The following is a 26,056-nucleotide window of genomic DNA, read 5'->3' as shown; positions in this document are numbered from 1 at the left end:
AAGTCCAGAGGGTTGTTTTTTTTTTTTCTTTTTTTGGAATGACTATGACCTGGATGACTGAGAATCTTCACCATCATAAAACCTTTTATTTTCTATTTCTGGCCTGGAAATAAATAGAAAAAGTGCAAATGATATATAAAGCTTCACTTGAAAAAAGAGGAGAAAAAAGCTTTTTTTTTTTTTTTTTGGAAACAAATCCATGTTCTATTTTTTTAATTGCAAGATTCTATTTTACTTCTTTTAGCAAATGTTTCCTTCCCATTTAGAATTGTAAGGCTAGTTGCATTACTATTACAAATGTGCACAAGACTATGTTGATACTCTGCTAAATAAAAAAATGCAAAATACAGCAATTGGGTTATTTCCATTAAATAATAAATACAATAAAAATTGCATTGAAATACGTTTGGTCACGCAATAACCCCTCCAAATACTTCCAGTCTTTTTCATCTCTTTAGTAGGCAGTAAAGCCCAGCTCCAGATCACGTGACTCATGTGATGCGAAATATAACAATCGGGATATGACCAAAAAAAACCTAATGGAAGCTTAACAACTTTTTAATCGCAAAATGTTTTTTTTTTTTTTGCAGATTTCAGTGTTACCAATCAGCATATTTATTCCCTTTATTACACTTAGCACAATTTGATGGTTAATGGAAATGCACCTAATGAAACTTGGGCCCAAAACTCACTTTCTATACAGTAGTTATACAGGGAAGTCAACAGTCTGTAATGGTGAAGATGTTTAAGTTTGTGTAATGCAGGGGACATGGGTATGAATCTCCAAACTCTGCCAATTCTGTGAGAATTTGTTAATAATTTGCTGTGGCAACCCCTTAAGGAGATAGCAGCCGAAAGGACTCCTCATCAGTTACACAGGAAGTCAGGTGAAAGGAGCACAGAGTGAAGTATTGTAGTCGACCTGACCTTAAATACGGGAAGCCATATTTGACCCAAGATGCGCATATTTTCTTTAATTTGCTCAATGTTGCTGTGTTTTTGTTTACATTTTTTTCAGGTCTATGGATTTGGTCTGAACTGCAGTGGCTGCCTTGGTACAGGTGACAGTGTGAGCATCATTGTTCCAAAGAAACTGGACTTCCTGCAGGGAAAGAAGATAGCCAGCCTCAGCTACGGCAGTGGACCTCACGTCCTCTTAGCAACAGAAGGCAGGTTATCCTTCAGTTTGTATGCTCTGTTTGTAATGGATCTATATAATACACTATGAATAGGCTAGCTACTTTAAACACCAGCTGTAGTTTTCATGCCGTTTATGTCTCTTGACACAATTAGCTGATCCTTTTGGTTGTGTTTTAGATGGACAGCTGTTTGCCTGGGGGCATAATGGTTACAGCCAGCTGGGGAACGGCAGCACCAACGTGGGGCTTTCACCCGTGGCGATAACGGCTAACCTGCAGAACAAGAAAGTAACAGAGGTGGCATGTGGCTCGCATCATTCTCTGGCTCTCACTCACGACGGAGATGTAAGAGTTTTGTTTTTTGTTTTCCCTTTTGCCTATAATTGGTCCTTATTATTTCATGCATTTAATTAATCTGTTTTAAATTAGTGCATTAAATGCATAAGTCATTATGTTTAATTTGTGGAAAGAAACAAAGCTTTTTGATTGGGACTTACAAAGTATTTTATGTTGGATAATTGGTAACAAGTTTGTAATATAACTAAGTTAATCCTTTTAAGTCAGCAGTTCTAATGCTACTTTCACACTGGAAGCGCTTTGGTCAGCAAAAAAGAGCTTCACTTTTGATGCTTGTACACATTATGGTCAGACACACGTCAAGAGCATCTTTGATGCTCCTAAAGCATGTCCAGCAAAGTTGGCTCTGATGCTTCTGCTGCTCCTGCGTTCAATGGCAGAGAGTGGATTTGCTATATTTGCTGTGATAAATGGGTAAAAAGTAGTTCTAATATATTTTTAAGTAGGAAAGTCCACCTCAAAACGTCGTCTGTGCAGTCAGTTCATCAAGATTATGATCCTGCCTCAAAATAAATATTATTTTGCTGTTGGAGTTGCTCAGATCCCCACATACAGGTGGTGCGCTGCCACTGAGAATTCCCAGCAGCAGCAGCTGGGGGGTTCCGCTACTATTCGTGCCAGCTGGAGGTATATTTTAGTGTTTTTTCCGTATGTGATACAAAGATAAAAGCAAACATTTTTCCGGCAGGTTTGGACATTTTAAGGTAACTTAGGTGTTAATAATTTGTTTTAGAGGAGTGATCATAGCGATCTACATCAGCAGCGCTGTGTCTTTCTCCCGGGCCGGCTCCCAGATCAGCTTCTCTGATTGGTAAATGTGGCACATCGAGCAGAAAAAGTTACATTTTTCTAACTCCAGCAGCTGCTGCTTGTGAAGCGCGTCATACGCCTCAGATGCTCAGAATCTCATTAGGCGCTGCTCACTTTCTCAGATGCGTCAAGATGCGCTGCTTCTGCTGCTCGAAACGCGCTACTGGACCTTTTGATCCACCTTGATGCGAGTCAACCTTTACATGTAAACCACCTGCTTTTGCTGCCTCAATCTCGTGCGGTGTGAACGTAGCATAACTTTTTTAGCCATGCCCCAGCCAGGTTGTCGGAACCTAAATCCAACACACCCTCAAAAAAACCAAAAGTTTTTTAGACAAAGCACATCAATAAAAATGAATGCAATTAACTGCATTTTCTCATATGAATACAAACAGAGAGGAGCTTGAGCTTTTCTTAACTCATAAAATCCATGTGCAAATCATATTAAACTTAACAGTATGCTATTAGGCCCTATATGAAGCCAGTTGTTTTTTTGTTTTTCTGAAATCTCAGCCCTCTTCTCACTTTTTAGCAAAGTTATCAAACACTCAAGCTGACCGGCATCATGTATGCTTTACAAATCATGGCGGAGGCTGAGCGTCTCCAATCAGATACAACAAAATGTTTGAAAAAGTACAGATATATTGAGGTAAAGAAGTGCATCAAAAGCTGAGAAGTGATCAGAGGCAGAGCAGGCTGTGAGGTTATAAACAGCAGAGGAGGAGAAGGAAAAGGATGTCTGCATAAATCCTAACAGACCAATAAAAACTAGCTGAAGATGTTAGAATTAGCAGAATTAATTAAGATTCTTTGCTCTTTTTTTGCTTGCAAGGAATATTTTCACCATAGCAGCAGCTTTTTAAGGGGAAGGGGCATAATAGAGAAGACATGAGGTGACAGGTGTGAGCATTAGGTCTATTATAAAGTAACAGAGATTTTTTTTTTTTATGAGAGATGAAAAAGTAGAAATTGTCATTCAAAAGGTACTTAAGAATAATAAAAGGTTTGGTAAAAAAAGGCTGCTCGAACTAGCCTTCTACATCTACAGTAGATTAATGTTTAAACATGCTTAAAATGACATACGGTAATCAAGTAGAAAGACATAAAATTATTGGCAATTGTGGATTTTTTTTTGCATTACAAAAGATTTCAGGAAGAATAAATAACATAAATAGTTGGATTAAAAACAAAATATATATGTTTTGTTGTGTGTAATATAGTTAATTATTCAATAATAGATGAGAAAAAATGATTTTAGAGTAGAACAGCTGGGTTATTTTGCTGATATATGGTGTTCTATTAAAATACAATTATTTGGTCATTAATGACAAACATTGTAAATAACCCGGTTAAAAATATTAATCACATCCCGCCACTAAAAAACAAACAAACATCAAGACATTACACGAAACATATCTCTGCACCTATTATGGCGGTCATGATTTAAATATCCATCATCATTTTGATGGATGACCCAGTTTGCTGTTAGTTTCATCACGTCAGAAAATGTATCGGGTCATAAACAGTAAAACAAAAAGCAAGTGGGGCAAATACAATACATTATGATGTTATAAAGAATAAACACCAATAGTTGCAACTATTACTTTAGTCATTTAAATAACTAATCTAATCATTTTTATACTAAAAATTACACACTAAATGTAATAGCAATGAATAGATGGATGAAACCTGAATTAAACAAATACTTAAATGTTAAAAACATGTATTAAACACGAGATTACCATCCTGTCTGCAGGTGTTTGCGTGGGGTTATAATAACTGCGGCCAGGTGGGCTCAGGCTCCACGGCAAACCAGCCCTACCCAAAGAAGGTTTGCGGCTGCCTGCAGGGGAAGACTGCTGTGGCCATCACATGTGGACAAACCTCCTCCATGGCTCTGGTCGACAATGGAGAGGTGAAGATTCCCTGTTTTTAATCTCTCTGTCTCTCTTAAGAACATGAACTTCATACTGTTTTGTTTTATTCGTTCAGGTTTACGTGTGGGGTTATAACGGAAACGGGCAACTTGGAATTGGGAACAATGGGAATCACCTTTCTCCGTGCCGCCTGACTGCGCTCCAGGGGCTTTGCATTCAACAGGTTAGATACCCTGCTTTAACTTAAAATATTCTGCAATAATTGAATTGGCTTTGTTTGAATGACTTCAGCTCCTCTTCAACTGTTTTTCAGATTGTATCAGGATACGGGCACTGCTTGGCCCTAACGGACGAAGGACTGCTTTACGCCTGGGGATCTAACACCTACGGTCAGCTAGGAACTGGCAATAAGAGCAATCAGCTCAGTCCAGTGCAGATCATGGCTGACAAAGAGAGGTAAAGTGGAGAGGAGAGCTTCTTCTTCCTGTTAGCATTTAACCTTCGTACTTCCCGTCTTTGTTTGTTACAACTGTCAAAGGAAGCCAGAAGGAATTGCCACTTGACGAAAATAACACTGTACATTTGATCTGCAAACGCTGCAAAACAATGACCATATAATGTGTTTGACTCCTGTTCATTAACTCATGTGTAACCCTGTAGGATTGTGGAGATTGCTGCGTGCCACTCAACGCACACTTCAGCAGCGAAGACTCAAAGCGGCAAGGTGCATATCCATTTTGTATTGTTGGCCATATTTATTACATTTGGACTGTATTTAGAATAATGCATCAAGCCTATTTTTCTCTTAGGAAGTTTTAGTGATGAGTTACAGTAAAAAATGACTAAACTGAGAGTGTCAACGTTTCAGTGAAAAGGATTTAGATAAATCCTGCACCTGAGATTTTTAGAAAGTGCTGCAAAAGAAGAACAGCAAGTTTCCCATAAAGTAAATTAAATTAATTTGCAGCTTTTTTTTTATGTCCTATAAGTAATCAAAGTTCCAGATCCTATATCTAAGATCACAATTGCTTATATAGTAAAATCAGCATGTAAAGGTAAAGCTACCAGCTAACCAGGAACACAAAGCATTTTACACCATCGTGATTAAAGACCTGCTGACAGCAAAATAAGGAGTTTTCAAAGTGTTCCAGCTAAGTGCTTATAAAGAACCTGGATATAAGGCAAAAAAAAAAAAAATGTAAAAAAAAAAACAGCACCACTGAAAAGTTTTTTTGTTTTGTTTTTTAAAGAAAGGTGAGGTGTTGATATGCAGGGTTACATACATTTGAACTAACATTTAGCTAGATTGTCTATGTAAAATTAACCTGAGTAAATCTAACAGCTGATTAGATCAAACAACAGTCAGATTTTAGTCTAAGATAAGAACCTTTCCCAATGAATCTGACTGCTAACTAGATTTGGCTAATCAGTTAATTTAGAACCCGTCTGAGTCATGCAATTAGCTAATCAGATAAAGCTGATCGGTCAAATTTAGAGCTAATCCAAGTCAAGCTAACTTTTTTTTCCTAAATCAAGCCTCACAGCCAAACAAATTAAGCTAATATCACATTCAGGTGGAATTGTCTGCATTGTTTAGGTTCAATCCTGCCCTAAACTTTAGAAAAAAATAAATAAATGATTAGAACACTGCAAAAAAAATATGATCAACACTTCTTGTGTTATTGTTTTTTAAACACTAATCTAAGTACCTGTTTCGCAGGTGTTCATGTGGGGCCAGTGTCGAGGCCAGTCGATCCCCCTGCCCCACCTCACCCACTTCAGCAGCACGGACGATGTGTTCGCTTGCTTCGCTACGCCCGCTGTGATGTGGCGCCTCGTATCTATGGGTAAAAAATATTTAAAAAAAGAATATTTGGACAACTCATTCACAGCATCCTCACATTTACCACCCATACTAAGGATACATATTACTAAACTGAAAAAAAAAACATTTCCAATGTGAGAATTCTAATCTAATCTACACTTTATTTCAGAGCACGATGATTTCATGACGGTCTCCGAGGCTCTCAGGAAAGAGTTCGACAGCCCAGAAACGGCCGACCTTAAGTTCAGCGTTGACGGAAAATGCATCCATGTTCACAAAGCTGTCCTTAAGATCAGGTTTGATTATTTCGGTCTTGAATGTCACAGAGTTAGACCTGTTAGAGCTCCTTAGATGTCATGGGGGAGTTCTTGCAGCTGAGGATACAGTTTGTTTTCTGTTCTTTCTGGAAGATGCAAATGTTCCTAAAAGCTAATTTGATTAATATTCTTATCCACAGCTTTCCTTCAGCCTAAATCTTCTTTTTGCCATCAGGTGTGAGCATTTCCGATCCATGTTTCGCTCTCAGTGGACAGAGGGTCAACAGGAGGTGATAGAGATCGGCCAGTTCTCCTACCCTGTCTATCGATCCTTCCTTCAGTTTCTCTACACAGACACCGTTGACCTGCCACCTGAGGACGCCATTGGTGAGACATATTACCAAATATATCTTCTAATCTGTGTATTTAAGGCTTTTCATTTCATATGGTTTGTGTTTTTTCTCGTCTTTATGCTTCAGGTTTGTTAGATTTGGCCACGTCTTACTGTGAAAACCACCTGAAACATCTGTGTCAGCAGATAATCAAGAGAGGAATCACTGTAGAGAATGCCTTCACCCTGCTGTCTGCAGCCATTCGATATGATGCAGAGGTAGAACTCCTCTCTACTTTTTTTAATCTTAATGCAAAGGGGAAATCATTAAACCAGGGTGCAATAAACATTTTGATATTTGCGCAGCAATGTTTAACACATTACCAAAAACTAATAATCTAAAGAACATTTTCAATTTTTCTGGAGAAAAGCAAAGATGAAAATCAGTGTGATGCTGCTTGAAAAAGAAATGGTCTACATTTCCCTTTTTTAAAATGTCATTACATTTTCTACTTTACCTCACAAAGGGGCTTGCGTCATTTAGCTTTATACATTATTTTTTTAAAGTTGCAACATCTGGGATTTTCCATGATAGAACAAGACAAAGTAGAGCATAAATGTGTTTTTTAAAGAGGAAACAAAGGATCTGTTTTTTTTTTTAAGCTTAAAGGGGCATAGTCACGTTACATGACATTTTTAGAATTTATTCTCCAGAAACTCAATCTTGTTGCTTACAAAGTTTGTTTCATATAGATTACCGCATCCTGCTGGAGTATTATTTGTTATCTTTGTGTTTTAAACTTGTTTTTTTCTCAATTTATTTCTAAATAAACGAAAGCTTAACCAGAGATACAGGACTGTGCCTCTGTGCATGAGGTAAAGAATAGGTTATGCTTGCTTTATATAGCCTTATTTTATGATTATTTAATGGTTAGTGGTCTATTTTTTTTATTGGCATCTAATGTGACTATGCACCTTTAACAGGAAAATCCTGCAAGAACAGCAGTTAGAGACTGTGATTAACTCAGATTAGACCCTATTATATGCTTGTTTGTCCAAACCTACATGAAATTAGTGGCAGTACTTGGATATGTGTGTTCAAATATGCTCACCAGCCAGTCACAGCTATGAGCTACAGTAATTTGCTAAAGATAATGGTCAAAATGTCGATTTCTATATGCAAAGCTGGTAGAGACACCAAAAATAACCTGCAACTGTAGTGGCAGTCAAAGGTGGTTCTAGAAAGTATTGCCTCATTGGAGCTGAGTGCAAATCTATGTAGAACTTTAAAATTTGTCTCTGTTAAACAAAAAAAATGGAGCACCGTTGATATTTTTGTCTTCCACTTATCTGCCATCCTTTTTTTTCTTCTTCTTCTTTTTAGGATCTAGAAGATTTTTGCTTTAAGTTTTGTGTAAACCATCTGACTCAGGTGACTCAGACTGCAGCTTTCTGGCAAGTCGATGGAAGGATGCTCAAAGAGTTCATCAGCCGAGCCAGTCGCTGTGGAGCCTTCAAAAACTGAGCGCTGCTCTTGCTTTCTTGCATTTTAAAAGCAAGTATGCTGCAGGTTCAGCAGAGCAATCCTCCACATATGGAGGAATGATCAGATTTCTGCTGATCCACCTCAAAAGGAATAAAGCTTCAAGTATATTGCACACTGTGTTGAACCGGACCATATCTATGGATTTTAAATCAGCACTTTGGTCAGTTCCTGTGGAGTCACTCTGAATGTTCACCAATATGAACACTTACAGGCTGCATGTGTTTATTTTATGCAATTTGATTATGCAGTTATTACATTCCAGTTCAGCTGACTGCACATGCGTGCCAGAGTAAGAAAGTCGCGCTGTACTACAGCTCATCTGTGTGATACATTCGAGGCACCTTTGAAATGTTAGATTCAAGAATCTTTTCCAGTCATTTCTAATGGAATGTAGGTCATTTGGTTAATTGCTACTATTCCTTTGGCCTTGTTTTAGTTTGGCCTTTGCTCTGAGGCACTTAAGCTTGCCTGAACTACTAAGTCAATTTAGCTTTTTAAAGAGATTTGAGAGCAGACTTTAAGAATTTTGCACTATAATCTTAGCTGAAGTTTTACTCTGTTACAATATTATACGTTGTCTTGTTACTCTGCTTATTAAAACATAATGAAGTGGATTTAAAGCTCTGTGAGAAATAACATTACTGTATTCATATGATCCACTGGAACAGAGAGAAGCAGCCTCTCTGTTCTCAATAGATGGAAGTGCGATTCATGTTCTTTTGGTTTTGCTACAAATTCAGGGGAAATGTAAAACCCTAGAACAGCTCAAAACCTCATTTTGTCTACTGTTTTAGGTGTTTCTTTGTGTCTATTATACAGTTACCAAAGATTGAATGGAAATCTTGCTGCCTGGGTGTGCTTGACAAACAGAAATGTGTTGCTGACCAAATTAATCCGGAACAGGACAGGGATATCAGTTTCGGTTTCCTACCTTAGGTTTCCTTTTCCCGATGATCGTAAATGTCTCCTAAAAGATCTTTATTTGGAAAGAATTTGAACTTGGACCTTATGTGGGTGTTTGAAGGACTGTTCAGATCTAGTAAAACAGGTTACAGGGCAGTTATAGAGTTGAGGTTTACAGATTATTATTATTATTTTCTTCTTAACATGTACTTTTATAGTTTATTTTTGAAGCTCTTACTTACAAGCAACTTAAATACACAACTCCGGAATCCCGAAAGTTGAGTTACTGTTATTTCTGCTGTTAAATACTTGCAATTATTCTGTTGTTTTTATATATATTATACATGTTTAGTTTTTAGTTGCTCTTTCTCTGAAGAAATAAAAACCTTAAAATAAGAAATATTTGTCTTATTGACTTTTAACTCAAAGTAATGTATCTCATAAGCATACCTGCCTTTTTAAATGTCAGCTTTTGTGGCTATCGTTTTGTGTGCGCATACTATTTGGGGAGGGGGGAGCCACTCACAATATGGCGGCGCTTATTACATCGGTCACTGGCGCACATCCGGGATTTTTGCGGAAGTAAACCGGATGTGAGAAGTTAGGTGAAGTTCACTACGGAATAACAATTGTTTGTCGTACAAATGACAATATATTGATGTGTTAGTTGTTAAATCTCTAATCATTTTAAGTAAAAGTTGTTGTTGTTTTTTTTTACACTGGAGCGCTATTATCGCTAACTTTAAATATGTATGGTCGGTAGTATGATGGCTACTGCTAATCACAGCTTTTATTTTGAAAGTCCCTGCCGGAAACCACTAGTCAGCTATAAGCCAGGTTTATGTGTATACCCGAAGAAGTCTTCCTCATCTTACGTCTGCAACTGAAACAAAATTAGTCTTTTTCCTGCTTTACGTTCCGAATGGACGATAGCATCAAATGGAACCGAGTCGAACCGGACCAGTCCGATCCGTGTCGAGAAACAAGAGAGAGCAGCACCCAGACTGACAGCAGGAAACAAGGTGAGCTGGATGTAGGAGGCTTTATGTTGTTTTCTGGTTTACTATAACAGCTGGTTTACTAACGTAAAGAACATGTAATAACGTAAAGAAAATGTAATGACTGCTGCTTTTGATACACGATTTGGTGTTTATTGTACTGATCAGGATAATAATCTCACTTTAAACTGCTCATACATCCTAGAAAATTCTCATATTTGCATTTAAGAATAACTGAAATAAACTGCCATGAGGACATGTCCAGAATTAAATCTGCTTTGATGAGCTATGACTTGATTATGCATTAGTTGTAATATATTCTGCCTACATTTTCACCAGCATTTTTAAATAATTCTCAATTGCAATATTTTAATTGTGTGATGTCTTAACCAAGGTCATGGCCCCAGGTTGTCAAAGGTGAACCTGTTTACCCTGCTGAGTTTGTGGATGGAGTTATTCCCCCGGGAGCAACCTGAAGACAGTGAAAATAGTCAGGTTAGTGAAATGCATTAAATAGAAGCATCATTGTTTTACATTTTTAACCAAGTCTGTGCTGCATTTAGATCAACAGGACTGGTCTGGTAGTGATACAGGAAGGGAAAGTTTTGGGACTCCATTGTTCAGGCACTGAACTTCACGCTGGACAAGCAGCTATCATCCAGCATGGTGCAAACCTGGCCGACTGTCAGCTCTACTTCTCCAGGAGACCATGTGCCACTTGCCTTAAGATGATCATAAATGGTGAGAAGGATGTTTGAAAGATGAATTCAGTTTATTTATAGCAAGATATGTACACCTGATTGCATCAAAGCACTGAGTCTAAAGCAACATTGTACATTAACAAAAAATAAGGAGCCAAGAACAGAGAAAAACAGACCACCAGGTCAGAAGTATGGTATTCACAGAGCTGCACTTCTCCCATATTTAGCTATATCACAGCCTTATTCCAAAAGGTATTAAATCAATCTCTTCCCTCAAAATTCAACACGCAATACCCCGTTATGACAAACAGTAATTTTATTTTATAGATTGTTGCACATTTATTACAAAGAGAAGATCAAGAAGTCAAATACATAGTAATTAACCATGTGCAGCCTTTGCTGAACAGTTTGTTGTTCCACCTCCAGCAGCAATTCCAGCTTCAAGTATTTTGGATGCCTAAAGCTTAGCAAACCTATCTGCAGGCAGTTTGACCCATTTCAGCAACATCAGGATGGATGAAAGACGTCTGTATGTATACTTCTGGATTCTAGATTGGCTTCTTCGGGAGACTCACAGAGTCACAGATTGCTTTTGATCCTCTCCTTTGACATCTTGATTGTTTGATTTGGGCCGTTGCTCCACATTGAGGTTAGGAACGCTCCTCTCTCCATTGCTACATCACTGCTGGATTCTTGTGTCGCTGTCTGCTATTTGCTGCCTCTGAAAGAGGGAAAAAACCCATAGAATGATGCTGCCACTTCCATGCTTCACTGTAGGGATGGAATGTGTATGATAATGAAGGGTCCCTGGTTTCCTCCAAATATGAAATTCACACCAAAGAGTTCAATCTTTTTCTTGTAAGACCAAAAAAAGTTTATTTTGAGAGTCCTTCAGGTGCCTTTTGACAAACTTTAGAGAGGATTCCTTTTATTAAGGAGTGGTGTTCATCTGGCCTCTCCGCCATACTGGCTTGGCTGGGGGATTGCTGCAGGGATGGTTGTTCTTCTGGAACGTTCTTTTCTTTCCACCGAGGGATAATGGAGCTTTGACAGAGTGAACTTGAGGTTTCATATCACCCCGCCGACAGTCAGCCGACTGTCTTCCATTCATGATCCATGGAGCCCACTTGGCTCGTCAGGCCCGTCAAAGGCGCAGAAATGTTTTTGTATTCTTCCCAGCTTTTTATCTCTTAAACTCCATTCCCATCCTGCCTTTTGCTCCCTTTTCTTTATCTTCTCCCTCATCTTAATGTACGACACTTCATTATGTGTGAAACATTTCCCCTTTCGGCACAAACTACACAACTATCATTGTTTTTCCCCCTATTCGATAACGACGCTGTATTTTAGTAAAACATAGTCTACCAGCGATCTCATCATTATTCATTTTCCTCTGATATTTGTATTCTATAAAAGTCTCTCGCTTTCTTGCCTTCATTCCATCTTTTCTCCCAGATTTTTATTCCTTTTATTATTATTTTCCTCCCATCTTTCCCAAATTGAATACGTAACATTAATTCCTTCTCTTCACCCTTTCTAGCCAGTTTATCTGCTGTTTTGTTTCCTTTTACCCCTTGATGTGCTGGTGCTAGTGCTGCACCGATGCCATTTTTTGGCCCCGATACCTGGCTGTGCAGTATCGGCCGATACCAACTGTTTGAAATTGATGCGTTTGTGTATATATGAAGAACTGCATACTACTTGGATGTAAAATAATTACATCATGGCTTTGTTGAAAAAGACTAATACAAAGTGAATCCAGTAGAACTTTTATTGCCTGCCTGGAATGGGTGACAATAGTTGCATAAACTTTTGGCTCTCAAAATGGTATTGGTGCCCTATTTGTCAGTACTCAAAAATACCGATACCAACATTTATTGCAGTATCGCAGCAACACTAGCTGGTACCCAACAAAACTGTATATCCATACCATCCCTGTGCAATCTAAACAAACTTGAATTTCCAGTATAAGATTATTCCTACTGCTTTCTTTGGACTAAATACTTTCTATTGCCGCATTTGATTCTGTCAAGCCATATGTTTGCACTCTGAAAAGTGAAACCTTATATAGAGAGTTGTGTACCTTTTCAAATCATGTCCAATTACTTGAATTTATGTCAGGTCGCTCAATTTAAGCTGCATGTACTTCATCTAAAATTTAAACATGAATATATACGTTCTTCCTTAATTAATTGTGATAAATCTGTAACACTGAAATATTGGGGTATTGTGTGTAAAATGTTAAGGGAAGCAGGGAGTTTAACACCATTTGAAATAAGCTAATAATGAAACTAAATAAGGAAAGAGACATAGCTATATACAGGAGCGTATTGCATTCACCTGAAAAAAAAAAAAAGAATTTGGTCTGTTTTTTTTTTTTATTTACGGCTTAATTTTTTATAAAAATAAATAAAAACGTTCTGTATTTTTCCTGAATTAATAAGATAAACCATGAAGAGAAGAGGGAGGGGGGAAACAACCGGGCCATGAGTAGCAACCAGTGTCTGAATCCCGAAAGAAAGTAAAAATGAGTTAATTCAGAAAATATTATTTAGATTTATTTTGTAAAAATTATCTTAATTTGGGGGAAAAAAACAGCAATTTCTCTTTTTCTATATGAATGTAATACGCTTCTGTAGCTAGATAAAGATTGCTTAAAGGCAGCAGTAATTACAGATATTTACGATTATGTATTTTTATTGCGTCCATTCGCTGATTTTATTAGCCGCTTTTTCACCTCGAAAACACACTGAACTTTGGAATTGCTCTATGATTCCAAAGTTCTACCTAAAGGTTTAATTTCCTTCCCTTCAGCTGGAGTCAGTCAGATCTCCTTTTGGCCTGGAGATCCAGAGGTCAGCATGCTAAAGTCCGTGTCGTCGACGCAAACAAACGCCGGCGGCTCGTCTCTCGCCATGACAGAGGAAGCTGTGCTGGACGCAGTCGCAGTAGAGAAACTGAAGTCCAACAGTCGCCCTCACATCTGCGTGCTGCTGCAGCCGTTGGCACCGGATCTGGTGCAGTTTGTGGAGGAAACATCTAAAGAGAGTGATTTCATGGAGAGGATGACTGAGGATGACCCAGAGCTGAACAAAGAGGAACTCTTTAACAGGTATCAGACTGCATTTGCAGCTGCAGTATCATATTGTTACTTATCTGGCCTCCAAGCATCCTTTCTGCATAAGTGCAGACAGGTTACTTGGAGCCCAGATGGTTCCATCCATGAAATACCTGCCATTACATGTACAGATGATGAAAACTTGCTTGTTTTTACAAGAAAAAGAAATTAGAAAATAACAGCTATTTGGATCGGTTTGCAATTTCAGGTGTTCTATTTTTTATCATACTTTTTCAGGGAACGCCTAAGACACCTCAGAGAATTTTCCACTCACTTCCTGGTTGGAACGTCTCTGCAACACAAGGGGATTTTGGTCCAAATGGGCCTGGAGAATTTCTGCGTGGAGCCCTACTTCTCCAACCTTAGGAACAACATGACGGAGCTGGTGGGGGTTCTAGCTGCTGTGGCTGCTGGGGTGCCTCAACATCACTATGGCTTCTACAGGTTAGGATTTCGTTCTTTCAGATTTATAAGCTTGTTTTGCTATTATTGATCATGATTTTTCTGATTCAGAGAAAACTTGGCCAGCACTGTGCCTGTTCATGGAGAGAATGTTTCTCAAGAAGTGGCTCACCACTGCATGGTCCAGGCCAGGCTGCTGGCATACAGGACAGGTTGGTTTGATCATTTGTCTAAGGTTAGATTTAAGTCTTTCATCTGTTATAAATCAGAGTGTGCTGAAAGTGATTTAGCATATATTAGAGGAGCTTAGTTAGATTATATATCCCTACAAAAAAGGCCAAAAATATTAAATAGTTATTTATAATGTTATATACACCAAACATCTGTCCTGATATACCAGTTGCAATGAGCAGACATAAACAAACATACCGCCACCTGCTGGCAATACTGCAAACAACAAGACAGGTGGCAATAAGCAACTACTTAAAGGTATTGTGGAGGATTTTCTCGAATTTTTTAAAAGATCCGCCCTCTCCACTTTAAGAAAAAATGCATATGCGAGGGCTCCTTGTGCACGCTCTGTTTAAAAGTTGCTGTTCTTATAGCAGCTTACTGTGTCTGAATGTCCACCCTAAATCCCTCAATCACTATATAGAGAGGGGACTATATAGTGGACTATATAGCAAACGCAGTTAACTGACCCTTCGTACTGATGATCACTACTTTTCACTCCCCATTGCTCACGTAACTCCTCCACTGCGCAGTGACTGCACCATCTTTGTTATCAGTCGCTGCTGACGGGTAGCAGCAGCCTATGGCGACAGCGGGCCGCTGCAACAGCAAATCCCATAATGCTTTGCAAGGAGAGCTCTCTGTGCAAAGCATTCTGGGATATATCTGCCTCCTCTGAGACCTTTCTTTTCTACTCAATCACTTCATAGACACTTTTTCTCTTATGACCCCTGGCCATTTTCAAAGAACCACGGTGAGAAAGGTGAGCTTCAATGACTGTCTGAAATCGTAGCTCTCCACATATAGTGATGCGTGAAAGTGTGCATGCGCAGAAAAAGATAGCTAACGGGACAATCACATAGGACAGCCTTACGTAAACATATCACCAGAATGATTGACAATTAGGAGGACCACTTATTTAGATGATCCACCAGGAAATAAAAGATTGTCCCCTATACCTTTAATAGAGCTTCACCATTCTGCAATGCCTCGGGGTAAAGCAACAGCTTGGTGCAGCTGAAGTAAAAACGATATAAATTAAATAAACTGATCAACAGTACCTTTAACTTAGGGTGAATCCTCCCCAGAGCCTCCAATCAGAACATTAAGGAAAAAAAACATTTCCGTTCTTAACTAAAGCAAACAGGGACACAGCATCAAGGTAAGAAATATTTTAATTAAATACATTTTTTAAAGGTCATAGTCTAAAAGAACTCTTCTTCTTTTATTGGAATGGACACAAATTAAACACATTAAAAATTTGGTTTCCCAGGTAATTGTAATGTTGCACTAAATTGAATCTGATCTAATCGTATCTTTGGTCATTTTAAGTTATTTTTGTAAATCTACTCAAAGGGCTTTATTTACTAAGAAACGGAGCAAAAACAATGCATAGAAAAAGAACAGCAAATAATGCCCCAGTGGTACTTTTTTTGAGAAAAACATATATAAAAAATCATATAACATGATTAACATGCCCCTTTAAGCTGGCACATCTTAGCTTAGAATGTAATAATGTGCTAACCTATTCTTTATCACTGCTGCTGTTTGAGTGTAATTTACCGGATTCCTGGTTTGTGTTTTGGCTCCATTGGATATTTTAGTTCAAGTTCATACTGTTAAAAGCAGGATGCGATGTCATCTGTATGAATTCATGAAACATTTTGTGTGAATTACCGGTAGATAAACAGGTGGCAGGGGGGTTGCTAAACGTTTCAGCCTCTGACCCCCCAAAAAAATATAGTAATAAAGGCTCACGACCCCCTAAAAATGCATGTTATTTCCTGCTAAGTTTCATTTATACATACAGTAAAATATATTCCTTTTTAAATAGATTTCATTTTTTTTTAGATTTGATTATGATTTTGATCATTTTTGGTTTCATTGTTTAATGGGATTTTTAATTCATTTTATATTTAAAAAATCCTAATATTTGAACCATGTCTGACATTAATAAATAAATGTTTAAATTAACTTTTTCCATGATATATTTATTTAGTTCAGAATATATTTTGAAATTAAAATTATTTAACTATATATTTATTCATAAATATTAGGTTAAGTTAGATATTAATTTTAAAGAAAAATGTTTTTTTTATGACATTTACTCATTATTTTAAATGTCATTTTAATTCTTTAATGGTATTTTAATTAATTGCGCATTTTTATAATTTATAATTAAATCATATATTGGATAAATAAAACAAATGATACATCTGCTTATTTTATGGCACATTTATTTATTTAACTGTTTATTTTGGACCTCCAAATGCGCACATCATAGCTTTACAAAATCCCAAGCTGGTCTTTTGCTCTTGTATTGATGAAAGCTTGCAGGATTATTATATCTGAAACATTTTTAAAAGGATAAAGGTGATTCTACAGTGTAGGTGTCTGACTTTATTTTTCTCATTATTGTTGCAGAGGATCCCAAAGTGGGAGTGGGTGCTGTTATTTGGGCGAGAGGACAGTCGGTAAGATTTCTTCGTTTCAGCACAGGTTCTTTAGTAAAACACTCCTTCGTTAAGATGTAAATTGGAGTGAGATAAGTCCACATATTATTTCACTGATTTGAAATCCTCACAGTGATGTTTCCTGTTAAGACAAAGTTAAAGTAATGTGTCCCCTTAGTGTGACTGCTGTAACCTCTTTTTGTCTATAGGGGGTGCTATTACACTGAATTTCTGTTAGAGAGGTTTATGTGAACAGATTCCTAAAACTAAAGGATACCCTGAACACAAAATAAAGAAAGTAGCATTAGATGTTTAAGCCTCTTAACGCTTCCCCTCCTCTCAGACTGGCTGTCGTGGAACGGGCTGCCTGGATTTGGTCGGTTGCGGGTACAACGCCTACCCTGCAGGCTCAAAGTACGCCGAGTTTCCACAGATGGACAATAAGCAGGAGGACCGACAGAGACGCAAATACAGATACATCATCCACGCCGAACAGAACGCCCTCACCTTCAGGTCAGCTTGTCTGCAGTGCTGTAGCGAAAAAGAAACACCTGCTTGTCAAGTAATACGTATATATGTCTCGTCTTCCTGGTGTTTTCAGAACACGGGATATCAAACCGGGTGAGCTAACCATGCTGTTTGTGACCAAATGTCCGTGTGATGAGTGCGTTCCTTTGATAAGAGGGGCTGGAGTTACGCACATCTACACCTCAGACCAGGACAGGGACAAAGATAAAGGGGACATATCCTACTTAAGATTCGGCACGCTGAAGGACATCGACAAGTTCATCGTGAGTTCAAGTTCACTATTGGCTACTAGCATCAGAGACAATTAAAAGTTCTTTATTTTTCCCCTGAAGGAACAAGAAATCTCTGTAGAAGTGTTTTGTTTTTTTAGTTCTCCAGGGTTTCTGAAAGTCAGAGGCGTAGCCAGAACCTCAGCCTCAATCTACACTGTTCCAACAGGAAAATTAACGAGCAATACCTCCATATTTTGTAAAAAAAGACAAACTATACTTTCCTACAGCCTTTCCTAACAAATAGACACATATATTTAAACATCCGTGCTTTCTGGATAAAAGGTTTAGTGGATAAAATTCTTTTAGGTTTGGGTTCTGGGTGAACATCTTTTCCATTTTCATTATTTACCTACTTTTATCAATAATCCTTCTGCATAAAATTTATATTTACAAACACTAATATCTACATAATTTGATTATTTAATAAGCTTTTATTAAAATAGTTATTTCTCTGTGATTTTACTAAAGACTTTTAGATGAGTTGCAGAGACGCATTATTTTCTCTTTTCTCCATAAAACAAAATTTAGCTCTGAAAAGAGCATGGATTCTGTATTTACCTTCTTTAATGTTAGTATATTGATGTGGATTATTGACCACAGTAATTTTTTGTCAAGTATTTGTTAATATATGGAAAATGTAAATGTTTTGAATATTCCATTTAAGAGTATTACTGCTGCCACCATCTGTATAAGAGGTAAAAGACCGGTAGGGGTGGCCAATGATTTGCCATGGCCACCCCTGGCCCCCTGTCTAGCTCCGCCCCTTCTGAAAGTCTCTCAAAAGTGTAATCTTTACTTTTAAGAGGAAGCCCCTTTTTACTCATCTATCATGTTTTATAGCTGATGAGCTTAGGAAAAGTAACCAAAATTATGGAGAACTAAAATTAAAGTGCAAAAGTTATAAATACCGCACTGCTGATTTGAGGTGAAATGGAACAATTTGGTCAAAAACGTCCTTCTTTAACATGGAATCAACTTTATGGAACCGGTAGACAAACAGTCCCGCATCATAATGCCACCGCTGCTATGGTCAACAGTCTTTAGTTTGAAACCTTTTAACAACTTTAATCTCTTTAGGCCGGGCCTACACTGTACAAAATTCTTAATCTTTGTACTCAGCTACAACTCAAACTGTACGATGAATTTGCAGCGTTTAAAAGTTCACACCTCACGATGTATGTTCTCACACTGTGCGGCTGACACTGTGATGCGATCTAACTGCTCACACTGTACGTCCAAAAAGGTTGGACTCAGCGCCAAAAGATGGCGTTGGTTGGACTCATCAATATGGAAGGAAGAAGAACGGTTCTGCTAAATCGACACGTAGACAGTCATGGACGCTTGTAGCTTTGCTTCAACAGCAGGACTTGCTCACGAACACCTTATGAGGGCCGACTGAATTTCAAACATCTTTGATTTTCTCCTGACCTCACGATTCCTGATCGGGAGGTCAGGAATCGTGGAGGAAAGCAGTCTGTAGCGTTACCGGGCAGAAGAAGTTGTCACCACTAGCTGGGAAGAAATTAATTCACCTGCAAGTCTTTAACTGTGTTTATTCCTTTCTTCATCAACAACAAAACCTGTGTATTTGGTGACATTTGATCATTATTTGCCAGAGTTATAAGAGGGAAATCATATATTTTAGCCAACTGATATAATCCGTTCCCCCTTTCATGATCTTTATGAAATATATTTTCTATTAAAATGTTTCTCTAACAATTTACAAATATTCCAAAAAAAAAGTTCAAACCAAATGTCTGGAGCAATGCTCCTCCACACATTTTGAATTGAGAATTGAAAATACAATTAATAAAGATCATCAAACAAACAGTCATATTTTGGATTTCAAAATATAAAATAATAAATGTTTTAAACATAATATAGGAGAAACACAGTCTCAAAATTCACAGGATTTGTTTATTGTTTCCCATGTTATAGGGGGAATGGATTATATCAGCTGGCTAAAATATATGGTTCCCCCCTCATAACTTTGGCAAATAATGATCAAATGTCCCCAAATCCACAAAGTTTGTTGTTGATGAAGAGAGGAATATACACAGTTTAAGACTTGCAAGTAAATTAATTTATTCCCATGTTATGGAGGGGGAATAGTTATGTGTGATAGCATGTAGTATACTAGAAATTTTTAAATCCAGTAATCTGTCATATTTTATATTAGAACGGGATTTACCAGAAAGTATTCTCTCTCATCTTCACCCTCAGGGCTAAGCCCCTGATCTCCGAGAATCCTAGCTCCTCCCCTGGTCGTGAGAGCCTGATCTCCCCCGTTACCCCCCTATATACCACACAACGCAGGACGCACAAAGAAACTCGGCCTGGTCCAGAAAATTCCAGCACGACTCCAGAAAAGGGTGAAAAATCCTACAGTGTACCCTCGCCTTAAGTCTTAAATCTATGCCACCAATAGAGCTGAGTATCCTCTAAATTTGAACGATTACATTTCTATTCAACTAGACGTGGAAGTAGTGATGTTTTACTTGTGTGTACAGAGGAACAATGCGGTTTCAAACTCGGTCATTCAGTCAGCGGGTTTTACCATATGAAACAGATTTAAAATAAACAACAAATGTAGTTACGCTTAAAATTATTCCTAGGTTCGGCACATAAATGTTAAAGTGCCTTACATTCTATCAAGAACGCGTAGGAAATGAGATGGGTATCTGTTAAGACGTAAAGTAAGCCTAACTCTGGTGACCAAGCAGCTCTAATACTAGTATTAGTATTAGTATATTGTCTAGTTTCTGGAGCAGAGTCTGTTCTGTCTTTGTCGCTATTTTCTGCCGTTTGCAGTTAATGTCAGACTTGAGTCTGAACTTTTTAAATTTTTTTATCCTTTTGTCCATTTTTCATTATTTTAAAGCGTATGCCATCATGTTTTACTATTTCTGCAATGCACCAAGAGACCTTCAAAAAATCTGAGGAAATACGATTTTAAAAAACTAGTTTCTTGGTAGCAAATAAAAATACAATATGTATATAATATAGTAGGTTTTACTGCATTTAAGAATAAACCATGTTTATTTTCTCACAGTGGCAACGAGACCCTTCTATATCCTCAGGTCTTTCTTCTCATCTTGCAAGTAGGTTACATCTCACTACCTTTGTTTGTATTTTTACTACCAATATGCATGTTAGCGCCTAGCATGAAACTTTGCAACCTTATTGTTTTTCTAGATGGCTGCATCGGCAAACGCAGCAGGCAGGCTGAACAGGACTACAGGAACAAGAAGCTATGCTCCAAGACCAGGAGTTCACCTACTGTCAGCTGAACATCAGCTGTGAGAGGATGAATGGACAAACCCTGATCAGGGGCTTAGATTTGGGGGGACATCATTCGAGTTTGTACGTCTTTTGTTTGATTTGTTTTTGTCGCACTTAAATGATCGTTACAACAAAGATAAATTGAGGAGGAGTTGAGGATATCATAGCTACCACACCAACCTGGCTTTATGTGAAAACCTAGTAACATCCATCACATTACTCACAGTAAATCTTTCTTTGGCTGTAGGGAACATTTTGGCGCACTTGTTTGAGCAGAGTTGCTTTAATTCAGTCAAAATTGGAGGGTTTTCCAGCCTGAATGTCCCGTTTAAGGTCACCCCAAATGATCTGGGCTGGATAGACGTCCACACTTTACATGGACTTGGCAGCATACACCAGATCATTGTTCTACTGCGTGAACCAAGTTGTTGGTTATCCAGGTTTCAAAGAAGCAAATCAGACCCACATTATCACACTACCACCACCATGTTTGATCCTCACTGTGATGGTCTGTCTCTGAAATGCAGTAAACAAATAATGTTTCCCAAACTTCTAGGAGATCATCAAGATCTTTTTTTAATCTTTACTTTTTATCTTTTACCTTTAGATGTTTCTCATAACATCTTTCGCTCTGGTTCTCCAGACTCTCAAACATAATAGAAAAAGCTTTGTAGCCCATTTTCAGATTAGCTTCCTTTTCTCATCTGTTCTTGAATTTCTTCTACCAACACCTTACAGTTTACTTCCTAATGTCTTCTAGCTTAATTCATGTTACCATACAGATTCTACAGGGGGAAAATAACCAAAACATGTTGCAAATTATTTTACAATATATAGTCAGGTCATTCATTTCTGATATCAAAATTTGAATCATTTGGGTACGACAAGAGTTCAACCAGAAAGTAATCTGTAAGATGTCAAACAGTATGCACATAATATTTACGTGAATCTTATAAAGTAATATATGTAAGGAGTAATATAAGATAAAATGCATAACTTAGTTTTGTTATTGTTTGTTTGTTTTCATGAGAAAACTGGTTTTTGATTGATGGTAATTGTATGGTGGTTGTTTTCCCAAAGACTTGCCTGAATGCATTTTGCACTTTATGAGTAAGTTTTATTTTACAGTTTATTAGAGTATTCTAAAAAAAAAAAAGAAGTTGATTCTTGTATCACTCGCTGGAAAAAGCAACTTTATGTTTACAATCTTTTTTATCCATGGTTCAGTTAAAGAGGTGGAAAAAAGGCATCTTTCCACATTGGGAAATACAGATGATCAAGATGGGAGGCTAATAATAAACCAAAATGCTGCAGGGAGAGATGGCAGATTTTTAAGAAAGATATGATGTTTTTTTTCTACAGCATCATTATTTTGAGTTGTTTCCAACTTTGGTTTTCTTACATCCCTCTGTTTTAATTTGATGATAACGGCTTTGGAGTAAAAAAATGAGCACTGAAAGTTGATATGCAATGAAGAAAAATGTTTTATTTTACTCTGCAGAGGAGAATGGCACAAACCAGCTGAATACAGCTGAGTGCGATTCTGAAGCATTCAGAAACACACCCCTACATTTAAAAAGAATCCACAGCATACACACACATGAACATTGAATCTTCCCAAGAGAAACACTTTAGTTCATCAAAGGACATAAATTTGCTCAGATAAACATTTCAGACAACTGTATTCCGTTCACACCAGAAACTGGACGGGAGAACGATAAGAGCATAAATTTTAACCATAGCATGAAGGAGGCTTTGTGAACTCATTTTTTCTAATGACCTTCTCCTTACCCTTATCTTGCGTAGGGAGGGGAGGCACCTGCTTTCTGTCCGCTTAAACAGTATAGCATAGTGAATGGTACAGAATTTCTCTATCATTACTTCTATTCAAACTAACATTTTATCACACAAAATCGGCTAAGGAAAAACCTTGATTCCACACGGCTCACAAATTTAGAGTATTGAATGAATGAACCAATAAAAAGGCAGTTTAGTCACGCTCAATTGATCAGAGATGCACCAATAGGAAAGGACATTTTTATTTAATAAAAAAACACTTCCTAACAGTATTCTCTGCATCCTTTATGGTGCGTTCTGACCGGATGCAGTTGATTCACATAGAATAACTATATAAATCTCGAGCGGGTAGATTTTCAAGGAAGTCCTGCTGAATCTGAATGAATCAGAGCTTTTGGGTCTTTTACAAAAAAGAATGATCTCCCCAAGGCGATTCAAAAGTTGTTAATTGAGAACAATTTCGCAGCAGTCCTTGATGTTACGTTTCACCTGTGCTTTTATTGTGAAATGCCGACAGCGAGACCTTGACAGGAAAAGCTATGGGGTTGCCAGGGTAACAGCAGGTCCAAAGCAAAGGGTGTGGTGATTTACTAAATATTAAACCATACTTACAGCCTCTAAATCAGGCAAACATGCCCACTGTTGCATTCATTACCACCACAGAAATGACTTGTGATGTTATGTAATAACTTTATATCAGGAAACGAGCGCAGCATTAACTGCTATGTTAACAGGATGGTGACTTCATTGGCCGAAGTTAAAAATAATTCTATCTTAAAAACCAAATCGGCTTAAATGACAGTTTTGCCTGCACAAATTAAGTATGATATAATTTGTAGTGTAATGGGGGATAGTTGACCTCTGGATGGCCTAAAAAAGTTATCTTTGATATATCTGAAACAAAAGCAGCACATATAGTGTGAGTGAGGTGTCAGATTAATGCAGCTGAAGCTCCGCCTATTTGAGGATGCAGTTCAGGGTGTAACGCTGTGCATCTGAAACGCAGAGCAGAAATCACCGCAGACACAGCGCTCAGTCTGAACACACCATTAGCCATCGGTGTCGCTTGTTTGTGTGGATATGTACACAGCAGGAGCATTATGGAGCGGATCTGTGTTAAAATGGACCAAACAACCAGAAAATGTAGGCGTAAAGAAGTTTACACCTTTATCTCAAGACCTCTTATGATCAATTAATGTGGAGAAACTTTGTTTTAGTGTGATGTTAGGGGATGCCCTACTCCAGAACGCCTTCTGGATGAGATATTCTGGCAAAATTTCAAAACACATGTAAGTTCAGAATCCTTTTCCATCACACTTCTTCCTTTCACTCAATTTTCTATTAACCTGCTTGGATACAGGGAACGGAAAAACAACCAATTACATGTTCTATAACTCAAAAATCAAGACTCCCCTCCACCACTTTGCAAACCATAACATTTCTGTGTGAAAAATAATTTCATTGCTCTTCTGCAAATGTATTTGTTGCTTTTAAAAAAAAGCTGTAAATCAGAATCATAATAAATGAAAGAAATTAAATAATGCCAATTTTTGTGTTGGGTAAATTAGAGCCTAATGGATAATTTCATTACTTAATATTGTATCTTCTCTTTGAAATTTAATAGAAAAAATCGGTCAGTTCTAAAAAAAAAATTAAAAAAAACCCACAATGTTCATTTGAAATTATCGTTTTCCTCCCCTATACTCATTCTTCCTTTCTTAAGTTTTTGCTCTAATTTAAGAGTTTTTGGAACTTTCCCATCTAAAAAAAAACATATAAATCCAGATCATCATACTCCCACTACCCTCCTTCACCCTGGATGGTCTTTTGAGGTTTATTTCACAAAAACATACTAAAATGTGTCACAACTCCCAATAAATACCACCAACAGAACAATGAAATAATCTATAAGTGAAGTGGTCCAGCTATAATAGTGTTTAAATACCAAATGCTTATTCAGAAAAGGCTTCTCCTTTAAACTTAACGGCTTGCCACTTCTTCATATGGGATTAATCAAGGTTAAATGAGATTCACACTTTTTCCAAAAATCCAAGTTAATCAACAAACCGGTCAATATACATTTTCTTGAGACAAATTTCAAGCATTTTTAAGCATTAAATAAATGATGCATTAAAATAATAAATGATACAAAAATAAAAATAAGCTCCCGTTCTTTGCACGCGCTGTCATCCTTCAGATCCCATATCTAGACAAACTAGCTAGCCAGTCTGTGTAAAATGGCATCATTGTAAATTTGTCAAAATATATAGCTATAGCACCATATATATTTATATAAATAATATATATGTGGTGCTATAGCTATCCATGAAAAAGTCATCCGAGGAAAAACATTTCAAACCTTTTCATGAAAGTATATATTATTGGACATAGTAGTTTTCACATTTTACCTACAAAACAAAACCACCTCAATTAAAAATTTATTGTGTGTTAAAAATTGTTTAAATGCATAAAGATATGCCATGTAAGTAGTATTTTTTCACTGCTATGCACTTACTCTGAAAATAAAAACAGAAATTTCTTATTGTTTTTTTGTTTTTGTACTTGCCTAAAAGTGTCAATATGTCAGGTGGTGTGCCTGTCCAGCTCCAAATACTATTTTGTAAAGGTTTAATTGTATTAATATGTTTTTTTTTTTTTTTTTGCCATTTATTGCATCATTTGCAGTCCTCTAATTTCAGAATACTTCTTTCTCTATCATAATTTTTATGAGGGTATTTACCCTGCTTTTATTTCACTTGAAAATAATGTGGGGCAAACAGTCATTGTGTGCAACCACTGCAGAGAGCTTCCAATGGCAAATATTTGCCCTAAGTTAGACATGTTTGTATTTGAACATTTTCAAATTTTTTTTTTTTTTAACTATTGCATATATGTTTTTGTTCATTTTTACACATTAGGATAAAAAAAGTAAACATTAGGAGAAACAAAAATACAAATAAAATTATTATTTCTAAATGTATTATTAATTTATTCATATATAACCTTACATCTACTTCACCTAAATGTGCTGGTACCGGTAAATTTGCAATAAATTAATTGGTGAGGCAAAATACAGTCTGTTGATTGTAAATGTTTATATACCACAATATATTCTATCCAAATTTTATTTATATGTTTAACTGGGTAGAAGAATACCACATTCATTAGCCATCTTATAGACATTTGCAGATTTAGGAGTAGTGAGCACACATATTTTTATGTTTTCCAT

General features: G+C 37.2%; 2 protein-coding genes across 3 annotated transcripts in view; both read left to right on the top strand.

Moving 5' to 3' along the window:
• LOC107100955 (RCC1 and BTB domain-containing protein 1-like) overlaps positions 1-9,428 on the top strand; it is an 11,467-nt gene extending 2,039 nt beyond the window's left edge. Inside the window, exons 2-12 of one of the 2 annotated variants that reach the window (XM_015399659.1) lie at positions 1,019-1,169; positions 1,318-1,484; positions 4,063-4,221; positions 4,299-4,406; positions 4,497-4,639; positions 4,844-4,907; positions 5,904-6,030; positions 6,178-6,304; positions 6,501-6,652; positions 6,745-6,875; positions 7,981-9,428. In XM_015399659.1, coding sequence (XP_015255145.1) covers positions 1,019-1,169; positions 1,318-1,484; positions 4,063-4,221; positions 4,299-4,406; positions 4,497-4,639; positions 4,844-4,907; positions 5,904-6,030; positions 6,178-6,304; positions 6,501-6,652; positions 6,745-6,875; positions 7,981-8,121 — 1,470 coding nt within the window. In that variant the 3' untranslated portion in view covers positions 8,122-9,428. The remainder of the gene's footprint in view (positions 1-1,018; positions 1,170-1,317; positions 1,485-4,062; positions 4,222-4,298; positions 4,407-4,496; positions 4,640-4,843; positions 4,908-5,903; positions 6,031-6,177; positions 6,305-6,500; positions 6,653-6,744; positions 6,876-7,980) is intronic. The other variant, XM_015399658.1, reaches the window with a different exon arrangement.
• A 416-nt stretch (positions 9,429-9,844) lies between these two features.
• cdadc1 (cytidine and dCMP deaminase domain containing 1) lies at positions 9,845-21,868 on the top strand. Its single transcript, XM_015399662.1, has 11 exons — positions 9,845-10,067; positions 10,438-10,538; positions 10,607-10,784; positions 13,559-13,856; positions 14,100-14,306; positions 14,376-14,476; positions 16,920-16,969; positions 17,292-17,461; positions 17,550-17,739; positions 20,801-20,849; positions 20,944-21,868. Exons 1-11 carry the CDS (start codon positions 9,968-9,970, stop codon positions 21,036-21,038), a joined length of 1,539 nt encoding a protein of 512 aa, XP_015255148.1. The 5' UTR covers positions 9,845-9,967; the 3' UTR covers positions 21,039-21,868.
• The last annotated feature ends 4,188 nt before the right edge of the window (positions 21,869-26,056 follow it).

Source organism: Cyprinodon variegatus, unplaced genomic scaffold, assembly GCF_000732505.1.
Source record: "Cyprinodon variegatus isolate N-32 unplaced genomic scaffold, C_variegatus-1.0 Scaffold1036, whole genome shotgun sequence".
NCBI classification, from domain to species: domain Eukaryota; kingdom Metazoa; phylum Chordata; class Actinopteri; order Cyprinodontiformes; family Cyprinodontidae; genus Cyprinodon; species Cyprinodon variegatus.
The sequence above is the reverse complement of the archived record's forward strand: the minus strand, read 5'-3'. Positions and strand labels throughout refer to the sequence as shown.

What these genes read in the sequence shown, in the direction of transcription:
- cdadc1 (XM_015399662.1), top strand. Translation starts at nt 9,968, where the DNA reads ATGGACGATAGCATCAAATGGAACCGAGTCGAACCGGACCAGTCCGAT. An exon ending in CAGAACGCCCTCACCTTCAG is followed by an intron (nt 17,462 to 17,549) that starts GTCAGCTTGTCT and finishes TGGTGTTTTCAG; the next exon opens with AACACGGGATATCAAACCGG. An exon ending in TCTTTCTTCTCATCTTGCAA is followed by an intron (nt 20,850 to 20,943) that starts GTAGGTTACATC and finishes TTGTTTTTCTAG; the next exon opens with ATGGCTGCATCGGCAAACGC.